This window comes from Heptranchias perlo, chromosome 25 (genome assembly GCF_035084215.1).
Source record: "Heptranchias perlo isolate sHepPer1 chromosome 25, sHepPer1.hap1, whole genome shotgun sequence".
Classification (NCBI taxonomy): domain Eukaryota; kingdom Metazoa; phylum Chordata; class Chondrichthyes; order Hexanchiformes; family Hexanchidae; genus Heptranchias; species Heptranchias perlo.
Window position 1 is genome coordinate 41,463,942 of NC_090349.1, and position 22,911 is coordinate 41,486,852.

The 22,911-nt window shown below is 40.7% G+C and overlaps 1 protein-coding gene across 9 annotated transcripts in view; it reads right to left on the bottom strand.

Moving 5' to 3' along the window:
* Window positions 1–22,911, bottom strand: part of arvcfb (ARVCF delta catenin family member b) — a 268,627-nt gene that overhangs the window by 20,926 nt on the left and 224,790 nt on the right. For all 9 annotated transcript variants that reach the window (XM_068006115.1, XM_068006116.1, XM_068006117.1 and 6 more), the window contains one exon: window positions 1,434–1,561. In XM_068006115.1, coding sequence (XP_067862216.1) covers window positions 1,434–1,561 — 128 coding nt within the window. The remainder of the gene's footprint in view (window positions 1–1,433; window positions 1,562–22,911) is intronic.

The window sequence follows — 22,911 nt, forward strand, 5'->3', positions numbered from 1 at the left end:
TTTCAGATGCTGCCAACCTGCTGTGCATTTGCAGCATTTCGTGTTTGTAATTAAAAATTTCCAACATTTAATTTAATTCCAAATCTGTGTAACCATTAGTGTTTTTTTTCCCCCATTTCTCTAATTCTTAGTAACCATTTGACCTCTGAAGTGTATTATGGATGTGGATATTTCTTTGTAAAGTGGCACTTCCCAAAATGTTTCCGTAATGTTCGGTACTCCCTGAAAAAAATCTCTTCAAAATAAATGCTTTTACATTTCCACACATGCAAATGCAGTTTTATTCCTTCCCCCTCTCCCCCAAGAAAAATTACTTTTTGCTTTCAGGCTAGTACAATGACCCTTAACTTAAACAGGAAATAAAGGGGAAAAAAGGCCACCTTTTAAAAAAAATTACTACACAAACATACATCTCTTCCAAGGGCTATTTCTCCACTCTCTTCCCCTCCCCTCTCCCCCACCCCCTGCCCACCAAAAGCTCCGACCAGTGGTTGCTCCTTCATGCGGTGCATGCACAAATTGTATCCGAAATGTGCTCTGCAGCTGTATATTAAAAGCACAGGATTTCGAACAAGTTGCATTTTGTTTAGGAGCCAAAAATTCTCAAAGTTTTACAGCACATCTTTAAAGCACGAGCTGACTATACAAAGAAGTGCTGTGTGGAGTCTATGAAGCTCTGTGAAGTCCAAGTGACCTGATGTTTTTCACAGGATCTGCACGGACGGCTTCTTGAAATTTTTTGGGTCCCCTAACTTTGCAGAGGCTCGGGGACTCCAAAAATGTACCGCCTCAATATGTTTACTCTTACTGGAATGCATTTCACAATGATGAAGCAATGTCATTCATCCTTGTCCCTTCCCAAGAGAGATATCTTTTGGATCAATACTGTCAAATACGTTAGCCCCTAGCCACATGTGGCCAATTGGGAATCCAGATGCGACTAATTGCATTCATGATTAGAAACTAAAAAATGAGTAAGTCACCATAGTCTGAATGTGATCTCAATACTCATTTGCATGAGTACGCAGGTGTACTCAACCTTTGTGTGCGCTTGCTGGTGAAAGCAGAGTGTGCAAGTGTTTTTTTGATCGTTGAGTGCTTTACTTCCTTGGTTACTGAATGGTGGCAGATGCTGGTTAAGTAAATATATACGTGAAGTACATTTACCTGTATTGTGTGCGTGTATGCAAGGAGTTTTCTACAAAAATTAGTGCATGTGGCTAAAACAGTATCACCATAGCCAGTCCTGTGGCCAATCAGCAATTTCTATTGGACACTATTTTAGTCAACTGAAATACTGATACAAGTTAGATTCCTCTGTAGAGAATTCATCTTTTAGGGAAAAAAAGAGGGCAGTTAGCAATTGGGGTGCTGTATTTAAGAATGTGAAACCTTGGATGATATTTCAATGTTATCTATATTATTGCACTCACCGTCCACTGGCCAGCACTTAGGTTCTGCAGGGCACCCGCTGCAGCCTCTAACGTGTTGTAATTTCGACTTTCTGTGAGCAAGGACAGGTAGAGTCGAACCACCTCGGGCTGGTACAGCAGCTCATAGCCTGAGAAGATATGAATGACATTTAATCTACATGCATTAACTTAACTCACAGTCATCCTCACCGCAAGACAAGAGGCAGGTTTGAGTTGTGTGTAGGTAAAAGCTTAAAATATATAGTGAACAAAATTGGTGAGCAAGAAGCACAAATTACTATGGGGGGGGAGGGGTATGATATAATAGCATTAACTGCGATTTGGCTTAGCCTACAGCATGACTAGGAGCTGAACATTCTTGGTTATAAAATATTCAAACATGTGCTCACACAAAAGGTGATTCAACTGGAGTTCCTTGGATGAATTGAGAAACTAAAATTGAGGTGAAAATGGGAGGCTGGGGGTGGGGGGGGGGGGATAATGAAGCATATGACAAATCTAGGGCTAATAATACAGAAGAAAATCAAGTAAAATAGAGAGGAAGCATAAAAAGATTAGAACGCAAAAGGTAAGTTGAAAGGCTGGCAGATAATGGAAACAAAGGGTTTTGTGAACACAAAGAAGGAAAAGACTAAAGGGTAGGGCCAATTAGTAATAAAAAAAATCAAATCTTCTTATGGAGGATGAAGGATTGGCAGAGATACTGAACGCCTCAGTTTTCACAGAAGAATGTAGTAGTGGGAGTTAAAGGGTACAAGTTGGAGCAATTAAATAGGATAACCATAGATAAGGAAGCAGTACTAAAAAAAATTGGTGGAACCCAATGGAAAAGGCACCAGGCCCTGAAGGCATGTATCCTAGAATGCTGAGGGAAGGCAGAAGAAATAGTACAGGCTCTGACCACTGTCTTCCAAACCTTCTTGGATATGGAAGTTATGCCAGATGACTGGAAGGTGGATAATTTAACACCTCTGTTCAAAATGGGAGAAAGATATACATCAGGCTATCAGTAGTGGGTAAGCTTCAACAGGCCATAATATGGGATAAAATTAATAGTCACCTAGAAAGACATGGGTTAATTAAAGACAGCCAGCACGATTTGTTTTAATATATATAGGTAGATAGATGTGGACTCGGCAAAAGGGGGCAGAATATCAAAATTTGCCAAAGAAGTGTGTTTAACTGTGAACAGGACCATAAGCAAATTCAGAAGGACAGGCAGGTTAATAAATTGGATAGACAGACAGCAGATGAAATTTATGGCCTTGAAATGTGTGGTGTTGCCTTTTGGTAGGAAGAAAGAGAGGACATATGCACCACGTAGAAAAAAATTAAAAGGAGCAAAGGATCACAGAGACTAAGGGGTTCAAATAAACATCTTCAAAAATGGAACAACAGGTTGAAAATGCTGTTGAAAAAAAAATCCTATGGGTCCCTATGTTTTATAACTATAGGCATAAAGTACAAGAGAGGTAATGCTAAACCTAAACAAATCATTTGCTTTCATTAGAGCAGAAGAGGCTGAGGAAATCTGATAGAAGCATTCAAAATTATATGGGGTTTTGTTGAAGTAAATAGGGAAAAAAACAATTTCACTGGTAGATGTTAGTAGAAGTGAGCATAAATATAAAACCATCACCACCTGACGAAGGAGGAAGCCTCCGAAAGCTTGTGAATTTAAAATAAAATTGCTGGACTATAACTTGGTGTTGTAAAATTGTTTACAAAAGAATGAAGGGAGAGATGAGCAGAATTGCTTTTTTTTTAATATAAGTAGAGGGTTGTTCGGACATTGAATGCCCTACCAGAAACAGTAGCAGAAGCAGGATCCATAATCATTTTCAGAAAGGGAAATGGACAAATATTTGAAACTTTTTTTTTAAAGTGCAGATAAAGGGTAGGAGAATGTCACTAAGTGGATAGCTCAGAGCTGGCACAGGCTCAATGGCTGGAAAGCCTCTTTCTGTGCTGTAAAATTCTATGATTCTATAAAGTCGAAACAGGACGAGTCTAAATGATTGTTTAGGTCAATATTTGCAGCTTATTCACTATCACATGATTAACAATTTTTTCCTCCAAATCTGTTTTGTTCCTCCTCCCTAGTGAAGAAGTCCATACGCCCAAAAGGAACATTCCCTGGAGCTTGATAACCAAATTGCATTCAGACATTGGGCTAATTCACACAAGCCAGGAACTGCTCATGAATGCTTCACTGTTAAGTGTCTTCATTTAGTCATTTCCACACTTCAAAAGAAACAGTGAGAAGTTCCTTGGATCCATATACATGTCAGACCATACAACTATCAACAATGTGAAATACTAAATCCGGCACCCCAATTTAACAGAATCCCTGCATTGAATGGTGCGTTCACATTAGTCACAGACATGTAGTGAACTCCTAGCATATCGCAAAATGTTAACATAATAAAACTAAAGAGCAGTGCATTTAAACTTTCTTCTGGGGGGGGGGGGGGGGGGTTTAGTTTAAGAAAAAAAGCGTTTGGCAGTGGGCTAGGATATTTTTCACTTCTGATCTGCCCAAGTCAATTCGAACCCAGACTAACGGCATGATCATTTCCAAGTGAGGATGATTAGTTTGATTGGTGTGGGTCAAATGGAAGCATCATGCAAGTGCAGTCCAGGAAAGGGGAGGGAAAAGGTAAAGAGAGTCAGGGAGGAGAGACAATCAGTTCTGAACTGAGTTGAACCACACTTCTATGGAGTTGTAGAAATGCTAGAATACAGAAGGAAAATATTTGTTTTGTTGCTTATAAGACCTTGGAGCACTCCAGTAGCATTTCTGGAACAGTTAAAACCAAGTAACACTTTTTTGTAAACCAGGGGTGGAAAGAGAAAGAGCCATGTAGGTAGTATCCAAATACAGCTGTTTTATGTGGAGCAGCGGATTAAAAAGAATGTTGATTCCAACCATCATTACACTACATATTTACAGCACTACTCATCCACAAAACTGTCAATGCACAAGACACTTGCAGATGACAAAACGTGGCAGCTGTTGGGGCTTAATGTAATTAAAATATTGAGTTTAGTTGGCTTGGATCTGTGCAAAACTCCAGGTGGTCTTCGCTTAGTAATATTCATATTTCACTGTCTAGTACAGCCTAACATTTATCAGCCTCATGGCGCCACTATTTACATTCTGTTAAATCTAACAGAAGGTGATGAGTGGAACTGCAGCTTGTGGAATGTGGCAGGATAAAGACCGAAGTGATCAGAAAATGGTGGTTCTATGATATTTTAATAATACACATCACACTTGGTGGATACCTCAGTGATGAGCATTTCTCTAAACACATTTATTCTCCCACCAGCTTTGAACGAGTACTTGGAAAGGATTGCAGCTGGAATGATCATTGACGAGAATCTTAACAGTGTTTGCCAAGCACTTTTCAACAAGGACTCTAATTTCTACTCGCTACGAAACCAGTCTGAAATGAGCTTAAAATAGGACACGTGAAGTGTTTACCAAGCTGCATTCTTTAACCCTAAATATAATGTATTTTGAACTGCTCAAAAGGAACAGTAGGGTAAATGTAAATATGAATTAATATTCTTGGATTCATTTTGCTTGAAGAAGTTACCTCGTTCACCTCATATTTCGGAGTTTAAACATCAGCACCCTGTTCAAAAACAGGTTTCCTTCAGCTCCCTTTGGAATTTAACTAGAAAATAAGGAGATCTACTCATGGAGGCAGAGGGCATGGCCAAGGTACTAAATGAGTACTTTGCGTCTGTCTTCACCAAGGAAGATGCTGCCCGAGTCTCAGTAAAGGAAGATGTAGTTGAGATACTGGACGGGCTAAAAATTGATGAAGGAGATACTAGAAAGGCTAGCTGTACTTAAAGTAGATAGGTCACCCAGTCCAGACGGGATGCATCCTAGGTTGCTGAGGGAAGTGAGGGTGGAAATTGGAGGTACTGGCCATAATCCTCCAAACATACTTAGATACAGGGGTGGTGCCAGAGGACTGGAGAATTGCAAATGTTACACCCTTGTTCAAAAAAGGGTGCAAGGATAAACCCAGCAATGACAGGCCAGTTTAACCTCGGTGGTGGGGAAACTTTTAGAAACGATAATTCGAGACAGAACAGTCACTTGGACAAGTGCGGATTGATTAGGGAAAGCCAGCACGGATTTGTTGAAGGCAAATTGTGTTTAACTAACTTGATAGAGTATTTTGATGATTTAACAGAGAAGGTTGATGAGAGCAATGCAGTTGATGGTGTATATGGACTTTCAAAGGTGTTTGATAAAGTGCCGCATAATAGGCTTGTCAGCAAAATTGAAGCCCATAGAACAAAAGGGACAGTGGCAGCATGGATACAGAATTGGCTAAGTAACAGGAAACAGAAAGTAGTGGTGAACAGTTGATTTTCAGACTGGAGGGAGGTGTACAGTGGTGTTCCCCAGGGGTCAAGTGCTGGGACCACTGCTTTTCTTGATATATATTAATGATTTGGACTTGGGTGTACAGGGCACAACTTCCAAATTTGCAGATGGTACAAAACTTGGCAGTGTAGTGAACAGTGAGGAGGATAGGTGATAGAGTTCAAGAGGATATAAACAGGCTGGTGGCATGGGCGGATACATGGCAGATGAAATTTAACGCAGAAAAATGCAAAGTAATATATTTTGGTAGGAAGAATGAGGAGAGGCAATATAAACTAAAGGGCACAATTCTAAAAGTGGTAAAGGAACAAAGAGATCTGGGGGTATATGTACACAAGTTGTTAAAGGTGGCAAGGCAGGTTGAGAAAGCGGTTAGAAAAGCATACGGGATCCTGGGCTTTATAAATAGAAGCATCGAGTACAAAAGCAAGAAAGTCATGATGAACCATGATGAGCACTGGTTTGGCCACAAGTGGAGTATTGTGTCCATTTCTGGGCACTGCACTTTAGGAAAGATGTGAAGTCCTTAGGGAGGATGCAGAAAAAATTTACTAGAACAATTCCAGGGATGAGGGACTTTGTGGTTACATGGATTGACTGGAGAAGTTGAGGCTGTTCTCCTTGGAACAGAGACAGTCAAGAGGAGATTTGATAGAGGTATTCATAATCATAAGGGGTCTAGACAAGAGTAGATGGAGAGAAACTGTTCCCATTGGCGGACGGGTCAAGAACAAAAGGACATAGATTTAAGGTGATTGGCAAAAGAACCAACGGTGGCATGAGGAAAAACCTTTTTTTACAGAGTGAGCGATTATGATCTGGAACACACTGCCTGAGGGGATGGTGGAGGCATCGTGGCTTCCAAAAGGGAATTGGATAAGTACTTGAAGGGAAAAAATTTGCAGGGTTACGGGGATAGGATGGGGGCGTAGCACTAGCTGGATTGCTCTTGCATAGAGCTGGCACAGACTCGATGGGCTGAATGGCCTCCTTCTGTGTTGTAACCTATGATTCTATAGGTGTCTATATACAGTAATACTGGTTCCAATATAACAACTGCAGCCAACACAACCCCTCAGAATCCAGTATAGATGCATACAGAAAATATTGCAAAGGAAGTGAGAACACCACTGTCTATAGGGAATGTTAGTTGACCAGGAGTTTGAGAAACTATTTATACTGCAGGACCAGTACCTGTATAATGCAATTCAGGGTCAGCTGACCACAGTTACACTGTTAGTTTTTAAATATCGAAGAGCCAATACAGGTCTAAGTTTACAAAGTTCACTTACCACCAGACTGCGGTTACATGCAGCCCAAGCAGTACAGGAATATCTCATGAAGGGGAACGATGATCACATACCTCTCGCCCTTAGTGCATTCTGTGCCAACTTGAATGCAGAATTATACTGCTGGTTTTGTGGCCATGAAGCATCACATTAATACAAATGCAGTAGCATAACTGGCCCATAATATCCCTCAATTGCCCCAGATAGGCTATAAATGTAGCAAGGGCACTAAATTCAGTTTGGTGGCACTTGGGCGTAGACTGTCTCAAGCTGAGAAAGCATGAAACAGAAGAAACTTAGTTCTCTTGAACTTGCTAATCATTTTCCATTGAAAAACAAATTCTTACATACAGCGAGGCAAAGCATCTCTCCTCCATTGTCTAGCACCATTGGACTGTCCTGGCTTGGTTCCACCCTTTCCTATCCAATCATAGCCAACGAATCTCTCACAATGATGTCTCTTCCCAACCTTGTACTCTCGCCTCCAGAGTCCCCCAAGGATCCATCCCCCAAGCTTCCTCATCTACATGACTCTTCTTGGCAATGTGATCTACAGACATGGGTGTCAGTTTTCACATGTAATCCAATGTCACCCAACTATACCTCTTCACTGCTTCTCTCAAATCCGCTGCTACCTCCGAACTATCAGACTGCTTGATAGTTAAATGTTGGGAGAGCAAATCCATCATCTTTGCCACAAACTCTACCCTCTCCACCGGCTCCACCCCCTCCTTGGCAATTGTCTCCAGCTCAACCAAACTGTTCGTAACCTCGTGGTCCTCTTTGAACCCCAAGCTGACCTTCGACCCATATCCTCTCCATCAAAAAGGCCATCAGATTCCACAACATTGTCCATCTCCATCCCTACCACAGCCCATCCGCTGCTGAAACCCTCAGCCATGCCTTTGTTACCTCCAGACTCGATTACTCCAAAGCTCTCCTGGCTGGCCTCCCATCCTCCACTCTCAACTTCAGCTTATCCAAAATATTGCTGCCCTCATCCTATCCTACGCCAAGTCCCACTTGCCTATCACTCCCATCCTTCCTGACCTACGTTGGCTCCTGGTCCCCAAGTGTCACAAATTTAAAACTACTGTGCATGTGTTTAAATCCCTCCATGGCACCACTCCTCCCCATCTGCAACTTTACAGCTTTTCTCCCCCCAAGCTCTCTGTTCCTCTCATTCCAGCCTCTTCTTCATCTCCCCTCTCTTTGCCCCACTTTGGTGGCGATTTCTTAGACTGACTCTGGAACTCCCTCCTTAAACCCCTCTGCCTCTCAACAACTTTCTTCTCCTTCAAGACCCTCTTTAAAATTTACCTCTCGTCACCCTTCCGACTGTCCTTGGGTACAACATCCATTTTTCTTCAGATCTCTGAAGTATCTTGGGGCATTTTCAATATGAAAAATGCTAAATAAATGCATTATTGTTCTGAAAAAGTCAACATGTCAAATTGAAGTATACCCTTTACTGCATTGGGCCCATTTCAGGCAACAGTTTGCTGCTTTCATTGTCAGAACAAACACTCTGTATTGTGTACAGGGCTGGGCTATTGCGAAGTTAACAAGAAATTTAAATGTTTACATTGGCTCCTAAACTACTGAAATTATAATTACAGGAAACAATTAGTCTGTGATTTCAAGATCAGAACATAATAGGTTACACACACACTCACACACACACACTCACACACACACACACACACTCGCAGAGGACTATGTGCAGAATCAAGCTGGATACCAGGAAACATGTAACTATTAAAGGATATATAGGGAGAGACTTCTTATTGAAAATACTGCTTCCCTTTTGACCAAGTTTGGAGAAATGAGTAACATTTATGCTATTGCAGATATGCTTATGGTAGCAGGATGACAACTTTGGGTTCCTAAAGAACAAACGAACTTGCATTTCTATTGCGCCTTTCACAACCTCAGGATGCCTCAAAGTGCTTTACAGCCAATTAAGTACTCTTGGAAGTGCAATCACTTGCAATGTAGGGAACTGTGGCAGCCAATTTGCACACAGCAAGGTCCCACAAACAGCAAGGAGATCATGACCAGATAATTCATTTTAGTGATGTTGGTTGAGGGATAGATATTGGCCAGGACACTGGGGAGAACTCCCCTGCTCTTCTTCCAATAGTGCCAAAAGATCTTTTACATCCACCTGAGAGGGCAGGCAGGACCTTGGTTTAATATCTCATCCTATAATGCCAAGTTCAGAAAAAAAGTATAGGTTTCAAAATAATAAACTAAAAACTCGTTATAAATTAAGAGTACACAAAGTCATTGCATGGACAATCTAGATTTTAACACAGCTCCCGAAGGCTGGATGAAAGAAAGCGTGGTTTGGTTTCTAAAATTGCTGATTAGCTCCTGCTGTGACTTTCCTGTTAAAGCTTTAACTTTTATTCTCAGCATTAAAGCTGTCAAAAAAAAAATCCCCAAGGAAGCAACAGTGCTTCCGATTTGCTTTCGGCCAGCTCCATTACATGGCTGTCAAATATTTCAAAAATTTCTCAGATAAACAGAAAATTGTGATGTTTTTGAAATGACAGAGCTGTTGCAGTGATGTGGAAAAGCAGACAATACTTGCCTGGAGACAGTCTTCACTGTGTAACTTCTGTGAATTAAGTTAAACCAGCAGGAATCAAATGAAGAAAGGATTTTTTATTCCATCTTTCAGAATCCGCACCGATCAAAGCACTGTCTTGTGCCTCTCCTTCTAATGAGAATTTTCATTGCCGACACTTGCCCACTTAAAGTCATGTACTAATCTGTATAAAAGTCCTGTACCTATCAATCAAGCTTAATACCCAACAAACACTATTCTACTAATCCAACAGGCTAACATTAACATTTAATAAAATGGTGATTAAATTTTTGGTGAAAATTAATGCAAGATATTTTAATATGTCTCTAGGTTATCTATATGTGCCAATTTAGTTTAAAACTTCTGTGGAAAATAAATGACAAGATATTAAATTATACAAAGTAATAATGTCACAACTAAGACACTCACATCTCATTACTGCTCTGGGCAGGGCTGTCATGCAAATCAACCTACTGAAAGCAAATGTGGAGTCTTTAAACACAAATGAATTGTGCTAATACATCACACTCTACGCTGAAATACCGTTAAATTGTGATCAGCTTAATAGGTACAATTTTGATGAATGACATTTCCAGACACATGAAGGAATGCAAATGTGGAGATAACAGTTAGTTAATCATACTCCTATCTACACACTTTGAATTTTAAAAATCTAAATGGCGAAAAGCTGCCAAAATGTGGGAACTGCAGTACATTTTCTCACCCCTACCCAACTGCAGTTAAAACTGGAATCATAAGGCAGACCTGAACAGAGCAATCTCTCCACACTAACATTAGAATCCTTGGGTGCTGTTACCATGACAATATCAATAATCAGATCCAGAGCATTGCTTATCTTGTATAAATAGCTGTGTGAGGAGAAAGGATTTTACTGAAGCATGAAAGCTGCTTCAAAGAGCAAAGCATTGAATCTCAGGCAGAATATTCTTTGCGTTGGTTCAGCTTCTTCTCACATTAAAATCAAAGAATTTCCAAAAGCCTTACTGAGTGGTTCATTAGAAGACTAAAACAGTGATTTACAATGACTTAACTCTACATCTTCATTCACTGTTGCAGGGCTGTAGACAAAACAACTGACCTTTCTATATTGAAGGCAATTATATCTACCATGCAAGCTCTGTATGACTGGTTGCTACATGGCATCGAATGCTCACAGAAGCTATGGGTCTCTAAGATTTTTTAAAAAATAATTAAGGATGTGTAATACTGAATTTCCCTTTTCTTCCTTCTCCTTCACCCCCCTCCAAAAAAAATACCATATCAAAATCAGACATTCATGGTTCTCAGTTAAATAAGCAAGGGCCAGTGTGGACAAATCTTCCGTTGATCAACCAATCGAGACGAGTGACAGGAAAGGGATGTCAGGCAACATTGTTGACTTTCCCTTCCTTCAGACAACTGAGCGAAAACTGCCAATATTACCTCCCCGTGGGAAGGTCACTGTGAATCTCAGTCAAGACTGGGAAATGGATTTTCTGTCGGCCACGTATTTTCATTACCATCTCTCAGAGCAAGAAATACAGCCTGCTTCATTGCATCGTACACAAACACTGCTTTAAGGCAACTGGGAGAAAAACAGGTAGTATAACAGTATTTTCCAGAACGGAGACATCTTATTTGGCACGAACTGGAAAGAGATACAACTCGCAAATGTAACTTTGAACCTGTGACTGTTGAACTAAGTGCTTCCCCAGACTTTGAGAGACAACACTTTATACACTTCATACAAACTTTTTAGAATTAAGCATTTTCTTCCCCACACAACAGTACCCTACAGTCTTAATATACAATTTATTATCCTGAATTGCCAATTTAACTGGCGATTTCATTTAAGTATTGCATCCCATTGAATAGAATTGCAAAAGAATTAACCAGAAATGAAGTTTTGAAAGTAACCATGGATTTTCAACTTCTGAAAATTAGACAGTACTTGGGATTCATCTGAAATAGATTTAGAGGGAGAAGAGATATTGGCTGTAAAGAGAGAAAAATAGTTATTGCCAATAGGGGTGGAAGCAAATGTTTGGATGAAGAAAATACAAATACAAAAAAGGTTCAATTCATGATCAAAGTTAATGGTTTTCATTCTGATGCAAGAAGCACTCGCAATAAGCCACTGGAAAAGAGGAATTTACATCTGGTAAAAGCACCAACACTACAAGCATCACAGCTATAAGCTGGACAAGAAATACAGATCAGAAATAAGGGTGTTCGCTGGTGATTACAGTGTGCTCGGCTCCATTGGCAAATCCTCAGATAATGAAGCAGTCCATGCCCACATGTAGCAAGACCTGGACAACATCCAGGCTTGGGTTGTAAGTTATAATTATATCCATGCCAAGGGCAATTAGGGATGGGCAATAAATGCTGGCCTTGCCAGCGATGCCCACATCCCATGAACGAATTTTAAAAAATTGCCAGGCAATGACTATCTCGAATAAGAGAGAGACCCTAACCACCTCCCCATGACATTCAATTGCATTACCACTGCAGAGTTCCCCACCAACATTCTAGGTGTCACCATTGACCAGAAACTCAACTGAACCAGCCATACAAATGCCACAGCTATTAGGGAGGCTGGGTTTTCTGCGGCAAGTGGCTCACCTCCCAACTCCTCAAAACCTCGCCACCACCGACAAGGCACAAGTCAGGAGTGTGATAGAATACTCTCCACATGCCTGGTTGAGTGCAAGTGCAACATTCAAGAAGCTTGACACCATCCAGGACAAAGCAGTCTGCTTGATCGGCACTTCATCCACTAGCCTAAACATCTACCCATCGACCACTAGCATACAGTGGCTGCAGTGTGCACTATCTACAGGATGCATGGCAGCAACTCACCAAAGTGACCTCCATCACCTAGAATAACAAAGGCAGCAGTTGCATTGGAACACCATCACCTCCAAGTGACATGCCATCCTGACTTCGACATATATCGTCTGGATCTTCATTGTCGCTGGATCAAAATCTTGGAACTCCCTACCTAACAGCACAGTGGGAGAACCTTCACCACATGGACTGCAGCGGTTCAAGAAGGTGGTTCACCACTTACTCAAGGGCAACTAGAGATGGGCAATAAATTCTGGTCTTGTCAGCGTTGCCCACATCCCAAGAATGATTTTTTTTAAAAAAGCTCAGAGGTCATAGAAAGTTACACAAATATGTTAAGCTAGACAAAGGAGTGACATAGGAACAGGAGTAGGCCATTCAGCCCCTCAAGCCTGTTCCACCAAACATGGCAGGCAATGACAAATGCTATTGAAAGGGTAGAAAGAGCAGTCGAAAAGAAGACTGCATAAATAGTTTGGCTAGAGATTAGTAGTAAGACAGCCACAGAATAGCTAACGTTGTCAAGATGATCAGGAAACAGTTCCTGGCTGCAGGAAACTAATGCAAGTCATGAGGGTTTTCAACATACCTAAAAAGGTACAACAGACAACTAAAAACTAGGGATAAGGGTAAATGGAAAAGTAATTGCAGTGGGGTAAGAATGGTTTCTGAACACAAACTCGTGAAGTGGCATTCCATATTTAACACTGCACACTGGAACAGATTAGTAACCTGGAAATGGGTGAATGTTTGGGTTCTTGCACTTATTGGAAAGTTAGATTTGATACCGTAACAAAAAGGGACGGTCAAAAACAATGCAGATGTCGAGACTATTGAAGAGTAAAACTTGTGGCTATTTTTGCAGCTCCAAGGAAAATTAAGTTGGGAACAGATACAGAATTTTTAAAAAAATGTATTTTTTTCTTCAAGATTATTATACTTTAAATAGGGATGTGGAAAGTAACTATATCCCTATCGGGGGGGAAAATAAAGCAACAGGACTAAGACCACAGTTGAATAAGGAGGTCAAAATTACCTCAAGGTGAAGAATTACTATTTATAAAATATACATGGAATCAAAATATAATGAGGTATGGGAGTCATAAAAAATTTAAGTTGAGTGTCACTAATATAACTATTAAAAGGGATAAAGAGATAACAGAAACAGTGGATTGCAGATACCAACAATCAAGAGCAAAAGTTACCTTAGCTGCACAGAGCACACAAGCACAAGAAAGTGAGCAAGAAAAAAAACTTTAGACTGAAGTAAATCAGCTAGGTTTTGCTTAATATTTTTAAGAACTCAATAGATATGATGATGTATCCCAGTGGTGGAAAATGGTAAATGTAATTCTAATATTCAAAAATCAAGGAGATGGACTGAGGCATTACATAAATGTTCAACAGCATTCCACAAAACACCATCATTGTTCATCCACATAGCACAGAGGCCCAAGGGATGAATCATTATTTTAGAAGCAACAGGTCATGCCTCACAAATTTACTGGAATTCTTTGAGGAAATAACAGGGCTTCGGGATCTACTTGGCTTTTCAGAACACATTCACTAAAGTTCTGCACAAAGCTTTGAAACATGAGCAAGATTGATATATTATCTAGCTGGACCGAAAGTTTGCTGGGCAAAAGAAAGCAGGTGGTGGTGATGATGAATAGCCAAGGCTCAATTTGTAGATCGGCGACTTGTAGAGTTCACAAAATCACATGATAAACATGGATGAGGGAAGCTATTGCACCTGTTTTGGTTATCTATCGAAAAAGACCCAACTCTCAAACACTCCCTTCCCCCACCCACATTGCAGCAACTGTTTTTTTTCTCAAATAATTCAAGGATTTTCACCTCGACTACCCTACTTGGAAGTCATTTCATGTATTAAACAATTTGTGCGAAGTACAACGTCCTGACATCATTCCTAAATTTCCCTTTTACTACTTTGAACCAGTGCCGACTTGTCCTAATCTTGCAATTTAGTTTGAAGTACTCGACTGGAATTACATTTTCCATGCCATTTACTATTTAATGCACTTCCACAAGATCACCTCTTGATCTTCTCCTTTCAAAAAGTCCAAATTTTTCCAGGTTTTCCTCATAAATCAGACCTCCAGCAACAGCCATCAACTTGGTGCTTGTTTCTGGATTGCTACTAGTGCTTGAATGTCTCTCCTTTGTGTCTTGATGACCAGAACAGGACACAGTACTCAAGGTGTGGTCTAATTAGTGCACAAGTGAGTTTAAGCACGACTTCTTGGCTTGACCTCTGCTGTTTGGGCTATATAGTTCAGCATTCTATTGGCTTTAATGACTGCTGCTCTGCAGTAGTTGGACCATTTGTAGGCTGTGTATGTTATCCATTTATTTTCCTTTGTAAAATACTTTACACTAACCCATATTGAATTTAATCTGCCATGGTTCTGCCCACTCATATTTTGTCCAACTCGTTTTATGTTTGCCAAGCTGCCTCCTTAAAATCAGCTGTCCTACTGTTTTGGTATCATCTACAAATTTGACCAATTGAGTTTCTGAATCCAAGTCACTGATGTTAATTAATAACAGTAGTGGTTCCGACACTGATCTCTGGGCATCTCCCCAACCACCACCTCATCCCCACCCCCAACTCCAACATAATTCCTTCAAAAATACCCAGAGTTTTTGACCCGTAAGCCAAATTCCTGATTCATCCCAACATTTACCTTAATCATCGCAGCTTTGAGCTTAAATGGTAAACTTTGTGCAGGATTTATAGAATGCTTTTTGGAAGTCGAGGTACACCATATTGTAGGCCTTTCTTCAGTCCACTTCAGATGTCACTTGCTCAAAAAAAACGAGTCAAAATGGTTGGTTAGGCAGCACCTTGCTCTTCTGAAACTACGATGACTGCTATTTATCTCTAGTATTTGTATTCTGTTCCTTTCCCACCCTTCCTCACTCAATCTTTCTCTCCTCCTCCTCCTCTTGTGAAAGTGCTTCCTACTGCAGAGTACAGTACTTTGGTACAGTGAAGCGCCCATCCTTCATTTGTAAACCTAGATAGCAAGTGCCAGCATCACAGCATACAATAGTCAAAACCAACCTGGTTCTTCCTCCATATCTGCATAAACAAACTTTCATGCAGGAGTCACCAGATAGGAATCAGGATTGGGAATCCTGGCTAATTTTCTCAACCTATAATTTGGGAATAAACGTTTGAACAGAATTGAACAATATTTATTGCTCGGCGCTGTAGCCAGTAATGGCAACAATTAGATTTTACCTCTAATGTGTGACTGCTGCCTCATTCGGACCACCAGAAAGCTCACTTCCTCTATTTTAGCAAGCTATTACCACATAGAAACACAGGCATTCACTTAAGGCTTGAAAGTTGCACTTGCATCTGATTACTTAACATTAGGGGGCCAATAACCCGAAAATAACAATTTGACCACCTTTCAAGCAAGAAGGTTGAAGATACTGTGTGAATTCTTACAGCTCTGCGAGAAGCTGTAATTAGATGGAAATGCAAACCGTGCAAGATTCCTTTCCTGTATGAGAGGTAACAGCTCATGTAAAAAATAAAATTCAACAGCTATCATAACCAAAAAGTCCAACTTGTACTTCAATGTTAAATTCTTTTCTTAGAAGCCAAACTGCTGACACTGACACTGCCCTAGCCCAAGAAAATGAGAGAATCAACCCAAGTGCTGAAATTTTCCCAATGCTAAAAATACTGCAGTGCACATTCCCCAGGGCCGTAAAATTACACTGGAATATTTGCATTCAAATGCGTAACATATTTGTCTGAAATCCTCCACTGGGGGCATTAGTCAACTTAAAAATAACTGAGTTGAAGGCTCTGCTAAAATAGCACAGAGAAATTTTAGACAAATGTGTTAAGTGTTCAAATGCTATTGCCCTACAGTTTAATTTCAAGGGCAAGATTTCAGCACTTGATAGTTGCAGTACAGTTTAAGCTTCTTCAGTGGACTTTCTTTTTGAAAGTACATTTTGTAATATCCTGTTAGAAGAACACTGGCATTGTCACCACACAAGTCATGCAACAGGATAGATCTTCAGAACCAGCATCATTATCTATACCGCTCTGTCCTTACACTGTCTTTCCTTTACTTCAGTCTGCCAGCCACGTGACAGCAGAAACAAAACAGCATTAAAGTTATAGACTAATTATAAAGATAAAAAGAGCCGCCAATGAGCTTCCAAGGCAAATCAATCTGAGTCTGTTTGCATAACCATTTGAGCTTCAACTTGCATGATTCAGGCTGTGCCAATTGATTTACTGCCTTCCGTTATCAAAAAATGTAATTATATACATGTCTCTCTGGATTATATTGTTTTCTTTCTTCGAATATTAAATTATTCTACAATTTCATATACAGATTTTGAACTGGAATTCCTATTAGAAGATAAATTCAAGAGGACTTCTGGTGAAATCACAGACCTAGCCAGCACTTTAATCTTGGAGCTCTGGATCCCAATATCAATTTCCCCACCTATTATCCCCATGGAGAGAAGGTAAATTAAGTTCTTCAGATAAGATGCAACAGGAAACGTTTGTTTTAGAAATGGAAATGACCTTTTAGAACTCCAGATGTTACTTCATAGATTGAGAGATGTAATGCTGGGAGAGATTGATCTAAAATCATTACACATCATTGTCAATTTCCTGGTTCGACCATTGAGAACATCCATCAAGCATGGAGGTAAAGAATTCTTGTACCCTGCAGTAGGATACATTTCATTTTCTAACATACTTCATATTATAATTGAATCCAGCCAGCCTGTAACTGTGAGCTAAATAGTTCTTACAGACAGTATGCCAACTATATTTCCTCAGGTGCGTGATGGGGGAAAGGGAGGGGCAAACCGAGGGAGTGTGAGCTCTGATGGTAGGAGGAGGAGGAAAAAAAAAAATCGGAGCGTGAACGTGCGTGGCAGCGGAGCTGAAGTTTAAACCACTGACAACCAGTAAGGGATCCAACCGGACCGGACGGCGTGGCTCAGCCCAGGCTGATTCGGCCCGTTACACTGGCACACACTATGTGCCAGTGGCTCCGGCTGTGTTAGTAAGTGAGGAGGGACTGTTGTGGTGAATTAGTTAGTTAATTTAGTACTGGGCAGCTGGTGGAATGGGCAGACGCATGGCAGATAAAATTTAACACAGAAGTGCGAAGTGATGCATTTTGGCAGGAAGAACGAGGAGAGGTAATATAAACTATTCTAAAGGGGGTGCAGGGGCATATGTGCACAAATCTTTAACGTTGGTCGGGCAGGTTGAGAAAGCGGCTAAAGCAGCATACGGGCTTTATAAATAGAGGCAGAGTACAAAAGCAAGGAAGTTATGTTGCACCTTTATAAAACACTGGTTCAGCCACAATGGGAGTGTTGTGTCCAATTCTGGGCACCGCACCTTAGAAAGGATGTGAAGGCCTTAGAAAGGATGCAGAAAAGATTTACTGGAAGGGTTCCAGGGATGAGGGACTTTAGTTACATGGATAGACTGGAGAAGCTGGGGGTGTTCTCCTTAGAGCAGAGAAGGTTAAGAGGAGATTTGATAGAAATGTTCAAAATCATGATGGTTAAGATAAAGTAAATGAAGAGAAACCGTTCCCATTGGCAGAAGGGTCGAGAACCAAAGGACACAGATTTAAGGTGACTGGAAAAAGAACCAAAGACGACATAAGGGAAAAACTTTTTTTACGTAGCGAGTAGTTTCAATCTGGGATGCACTGCTTGAAAGGGTGGTGGAAGCAGATTCAATCATGGCTTTCAAAAAGGAATTAGATAATTATTTGAAGGGAAAAAAAATTTGCAGGACGACAGGGAAAGAGAGGGGAATGGGACGAACTGGATTGCTCTTACAAAGAGCCAACATGGGCTCAATGGGCCGAATGGCCTCCTTCTGTGCTGTAACCATTCTATGATTCTTGGTGTGGAGTATGCTTGAAGGAACCAACTTGCATTTATACAACACCTTTCACATCCTGAGAACATCCCAAAGTACTTCACAGTTAATGAGTTACTTTTTTGAAGTGTGCTCATTGCACCACCACCTTCTCAAGGGCAATTAGGGATGGGCAATAAATGCTGGCCTTGCCCACATCCCATGAACGAATAAAAAAAAATTGTCAGAGGTGCTGTCTTTTGGATGAGATGTTAAACCAAGGCCTTGTCTGCAGCCTGTTCTGGTGGACATAAAAGGTGCCGTAGCACTATTCAATTGTTATGCAGGTAAACACAGCAACCAATTTGAGCACAGCAAGATTCCACAAACATCAAAAAAGACAAATAACAAGTTAATTGGTTTTTGGTACTGTTAAGAATGAATATTGGTCAGGACTGCCTGCCGTTCTTTGAATAGTGCTACAGCACCTTTTATGTCCACCAGAACAGACTGCAGACAAGGCCTTGGTTTAACATCTCATCCAAAAGACAGCACCTCTGACAATTTTTTTAAAATTCGTTCATGGGATGTGGGCAAGGCCAGCATTTATTGCCCATCCCTAATTGCCCTTGAGAAGGTGGTGGTGAGCCGCCTTCTTGAACTGCTGCAGTCCGGTGTAGTATTGCAATGAAGCATCAGCCTAGATTATGTACTGAAGTTCTGAAATGGGACTTCAAATTTCTGACAGAGGCAGGAATGCTACCAATCACCAGTTGAAGAGCCACATTTTCAACACTGCATTTAAAGAGGCCAATTTCTTCCATTCTTGCTTGTTGCCATCCACAATTCACAATTTGTATTGTCCCTTTTATCCCGCAGCAGACTTGGTAATCAGATATCCGAGCCAGGCAAGCCAGCAGCATCCAGGGGTTGTTGATCAACCACCTCACTGATGAATGAAACATGGAGTGAAAGAACTGTCTGGGATTCTTACTACTCCGCTCCAGGTAATTCGATAGAACAAAGTTCTAATGGGCAGAGTGGTCAAGCACCAGGAAACTTACCAATAATTTGCTCTGATAAGACACACAGTTTTAGCTAGTTAAACTTCATCACTACTCCTTCAAGCACTTGTGGGTCTCCCAAGCCTCGGCCCTGCTAACCTGCACCCAATTCGTTGGGACAATAAGTGGTATACTCTCCATGGGGAGGCAGTGTGCACTCCATATTGAACTAACAGAAAGGTGGGTGCAGATTTCTCAGTAGCTTGAATTGGAGACTCTCAAATACTGTTATGGGTTTCTGCATGTGTCATATGCTCGACTGATCGACAACAAAAAAATTACTACACTAAGACACTTCAGTACCTCACCTGTCATTCTGCTGCACAGGATTTTAGTGTTAGAGAGCCAGCAACCTACGCACCCTTTAAGAAATCTATTAGATCCACTTGTCTCCATCCCGTCAGAAATCAAACACCTATTTTGCCACCAAGCTGCATGTTTATGACATTCCAGTCTTTTCTGCTGGTGGGAAACTCTTCGAGTTACCAAAGTGGCGCAGTCCACTACATCAACTCCAGTCGATTGTCTACACATTCTATCATTTATGTTGTTGAATGGTTTCTAACTCAGGAAAAAAAAAATCCATTTTATTACATGGTCCATCTTAGCAGCCAGAGCAAATTACTGGCAACTTTCCCGCTACTTGACCATTAGAACTTTGTCCTGACGACTGAAAGAACATCACAACTTCATTTTGTCCATGGCTATTTTTTCATTTCTGTCCATGGCTATTTTTTCATTTCTGTCCACCACGTGCTTCCGCACATCATATTGTGGAGATTTATTAAGATTCACAGTAACTGAAAGTTGTGAAAAGTTTGAGACTCTGATTGAACAAATAAATTCCACTGCTGCTGTAATAGATTTCACAAGTTCCAGTACAGACCTTTTGGGTTTTGTCCAGCAGTCAGCCAAGAATGGTGAGCAGATGTGAAGATTCAAATTTCCAGTTAACCAAATATGATGCTGGGGGAACAGTACTGGGTTTGTTCTTGTATTTTTTTTGATATTTGTACCTCAGAAGTCATTTTACAGCATTTTCTGCAAAAGTTATCTGTACTAAGGTCCATGACAGTTCAATCAGTAGGGGTATGTTGTTTCATTACATAATCACACTTCAAATCCAAGCCTCGTGCACATTTCCATACTGATTAATGCAAAAATGGTCTGATAGACCACAGCATTCATATTCCATTATAACTAACAAAACTGTAAACAAAAGCAGCTCATACTGAACCTGATAGCTGTAAGGAGAAATTCAAAAGATGCACACATTATATAAGCCATCATAGTTCTTCAGACTAATTTTTCAAGACATATTTGTATTGCAGTTAGAGACAGAATATATTTCATACAATGAGTTGTCAAAAAACATTCATGCATTCAGCACATTGTTCACAAGCATTCAGGGGAAAAGACAATGACTGACAATCAAACACAGTGCAATCTCCCACATGAACGACAAGCCATAGATTCCAGGACACTTGAATTTGTCAGAACACCACAGGGTACTTTTAAAATGAAAGAAATCACATCATCTTCACCTTCAACAGATATTAATGCTGCACATTCATTTATTCAGTTGACTGAAGAAATACTGATTTGTCCTTCACATTAGTTTACCCCACTTGAGCTCCACTTCACTCCATAGCAGGCCCAAGTCAAATAGCCCAATTACTTTATCGTTTTCTCAATCATCTGCTCCCCAACTTATACTTGGGTCTGTTGCATGAACAGCACAGGGGAGCAGGGATGCAATAGTGGAAATGAGACAGATTTTAAGGAATACAGGAGAAAATCCTCACCTAATGATTATTGTGATCGGAAACTCCATGTGGTGAACAGCAAGTATGAACCCACATCATACTAACCTCTGCCACAGCATCTGGGGCTATCAATGTCCTGGACCCCACAAGCCCAGTTTGTTCCCACGTAATTAAACTGAAGGGATTTTCTGCTAATGCCATTGGATAGCCAACCAGAGGTGTTCCTGCGGGTTACGATTACATGGAAGAAAGGAAATCATAACCTTAATTATCCTGTTTGGATCTGGGGGATGACAGTAGTATGGGGGAAGAGGGGAGGAAGGAGATATGGTAACATTCTTGGCCTCAGTATCCCTGGTTGGAGGGATGGAAGAAATTAGCAAGAGTTTCTTGCTCCTGATCGCTACCCAGCAGTTCCAGCTAGAAATGCACGTGTATGGACATTGGTTGAAGATTGGGCTCAGCTGCGGTAGCCAAAAAATGTCAACACTCATCGTCTTAGCTCATACATTACATAGAATTAAATACTGTACAGCACAGAAACATGCCATTCGGCCCAACAGGTCCGTGCCAAAGTTTATGGTCCACACGAGCCTCCTCCCACTCCTCTTCATCTAACCCTATCAGCATATCCTCCAATTCCTTTCTCCCTCATGTGTTTATCTAGCTTCCCCTTCAATGCATCTATACATGAAAATGGACAACTGGAATAAGGTACCAGGGGTCAAATGACACCTATGGAATCATATCCTAATACTGAGTCAATTCATTAAGTAGAGAGGGAGAGGGGGGGGGGGCAGAAAAGAGATCAAAAAATCTAGGAAAATTTAGTATGTCTGATTATATTTTTATTTGATCAGAAATGTCACTGCAGTGTTCGAAGTGTTATGCAACAGATGGCAGTCTGATGTACATGTTTTTCAGGCAACATGGTCTGTGCTAAACTAGTAACAGAAGGTGAATTTTAATATTTCACAACAGAAAGTAGATTTTAATTTTAATACTTTCTTCCCCCTCCTTTTAAGTCTAACATGCTTCGCATAAATTCCCTCAGCAAAGAGGACAGTTAGGTGAAAAGTTTCCATGGCCTTTGCCAACACTGCGTGAGCTGGCCAGTGTTTGAGAGAATCACCGTGATAACTCTGAAATTACCTATTGGTCTCGAAAGAGCTCTCAGGTTTCTAGTCTGCGCACTCTCCTCCCATCCCATTAAAAAAAAACATATGTTTGAAATAGGAACTTGCAATGTGAGAGTCACAAGTGCAAACCTGCGTCCTAACACTGGGGCTTATATAATGCTTTGATGCCATATTAATTGTATGACTCAAGTTCTCTGGTGTCACCCCAGGGTTAGGGCTTGTTTAGTTCTAAATTGGAAGTGATTCCAAAGATCTCTACATGATATCAGTTTGTACTCTTATAGTCACTCCACAGTGCACAAGTCCAGTGCATTTTAACAAGACATTTTACTCAGTGACTAGGAAACTTCCAGAGCTCCACCAAAAGACACTGGATAAGGTGCTAAAATTACACTTTTCAAGCTGCACATACCAGCATCTTGCTACTTCCATCCCTCAACTTAGTGCCCTGAATATCCTTTGTTCCTTTTAAA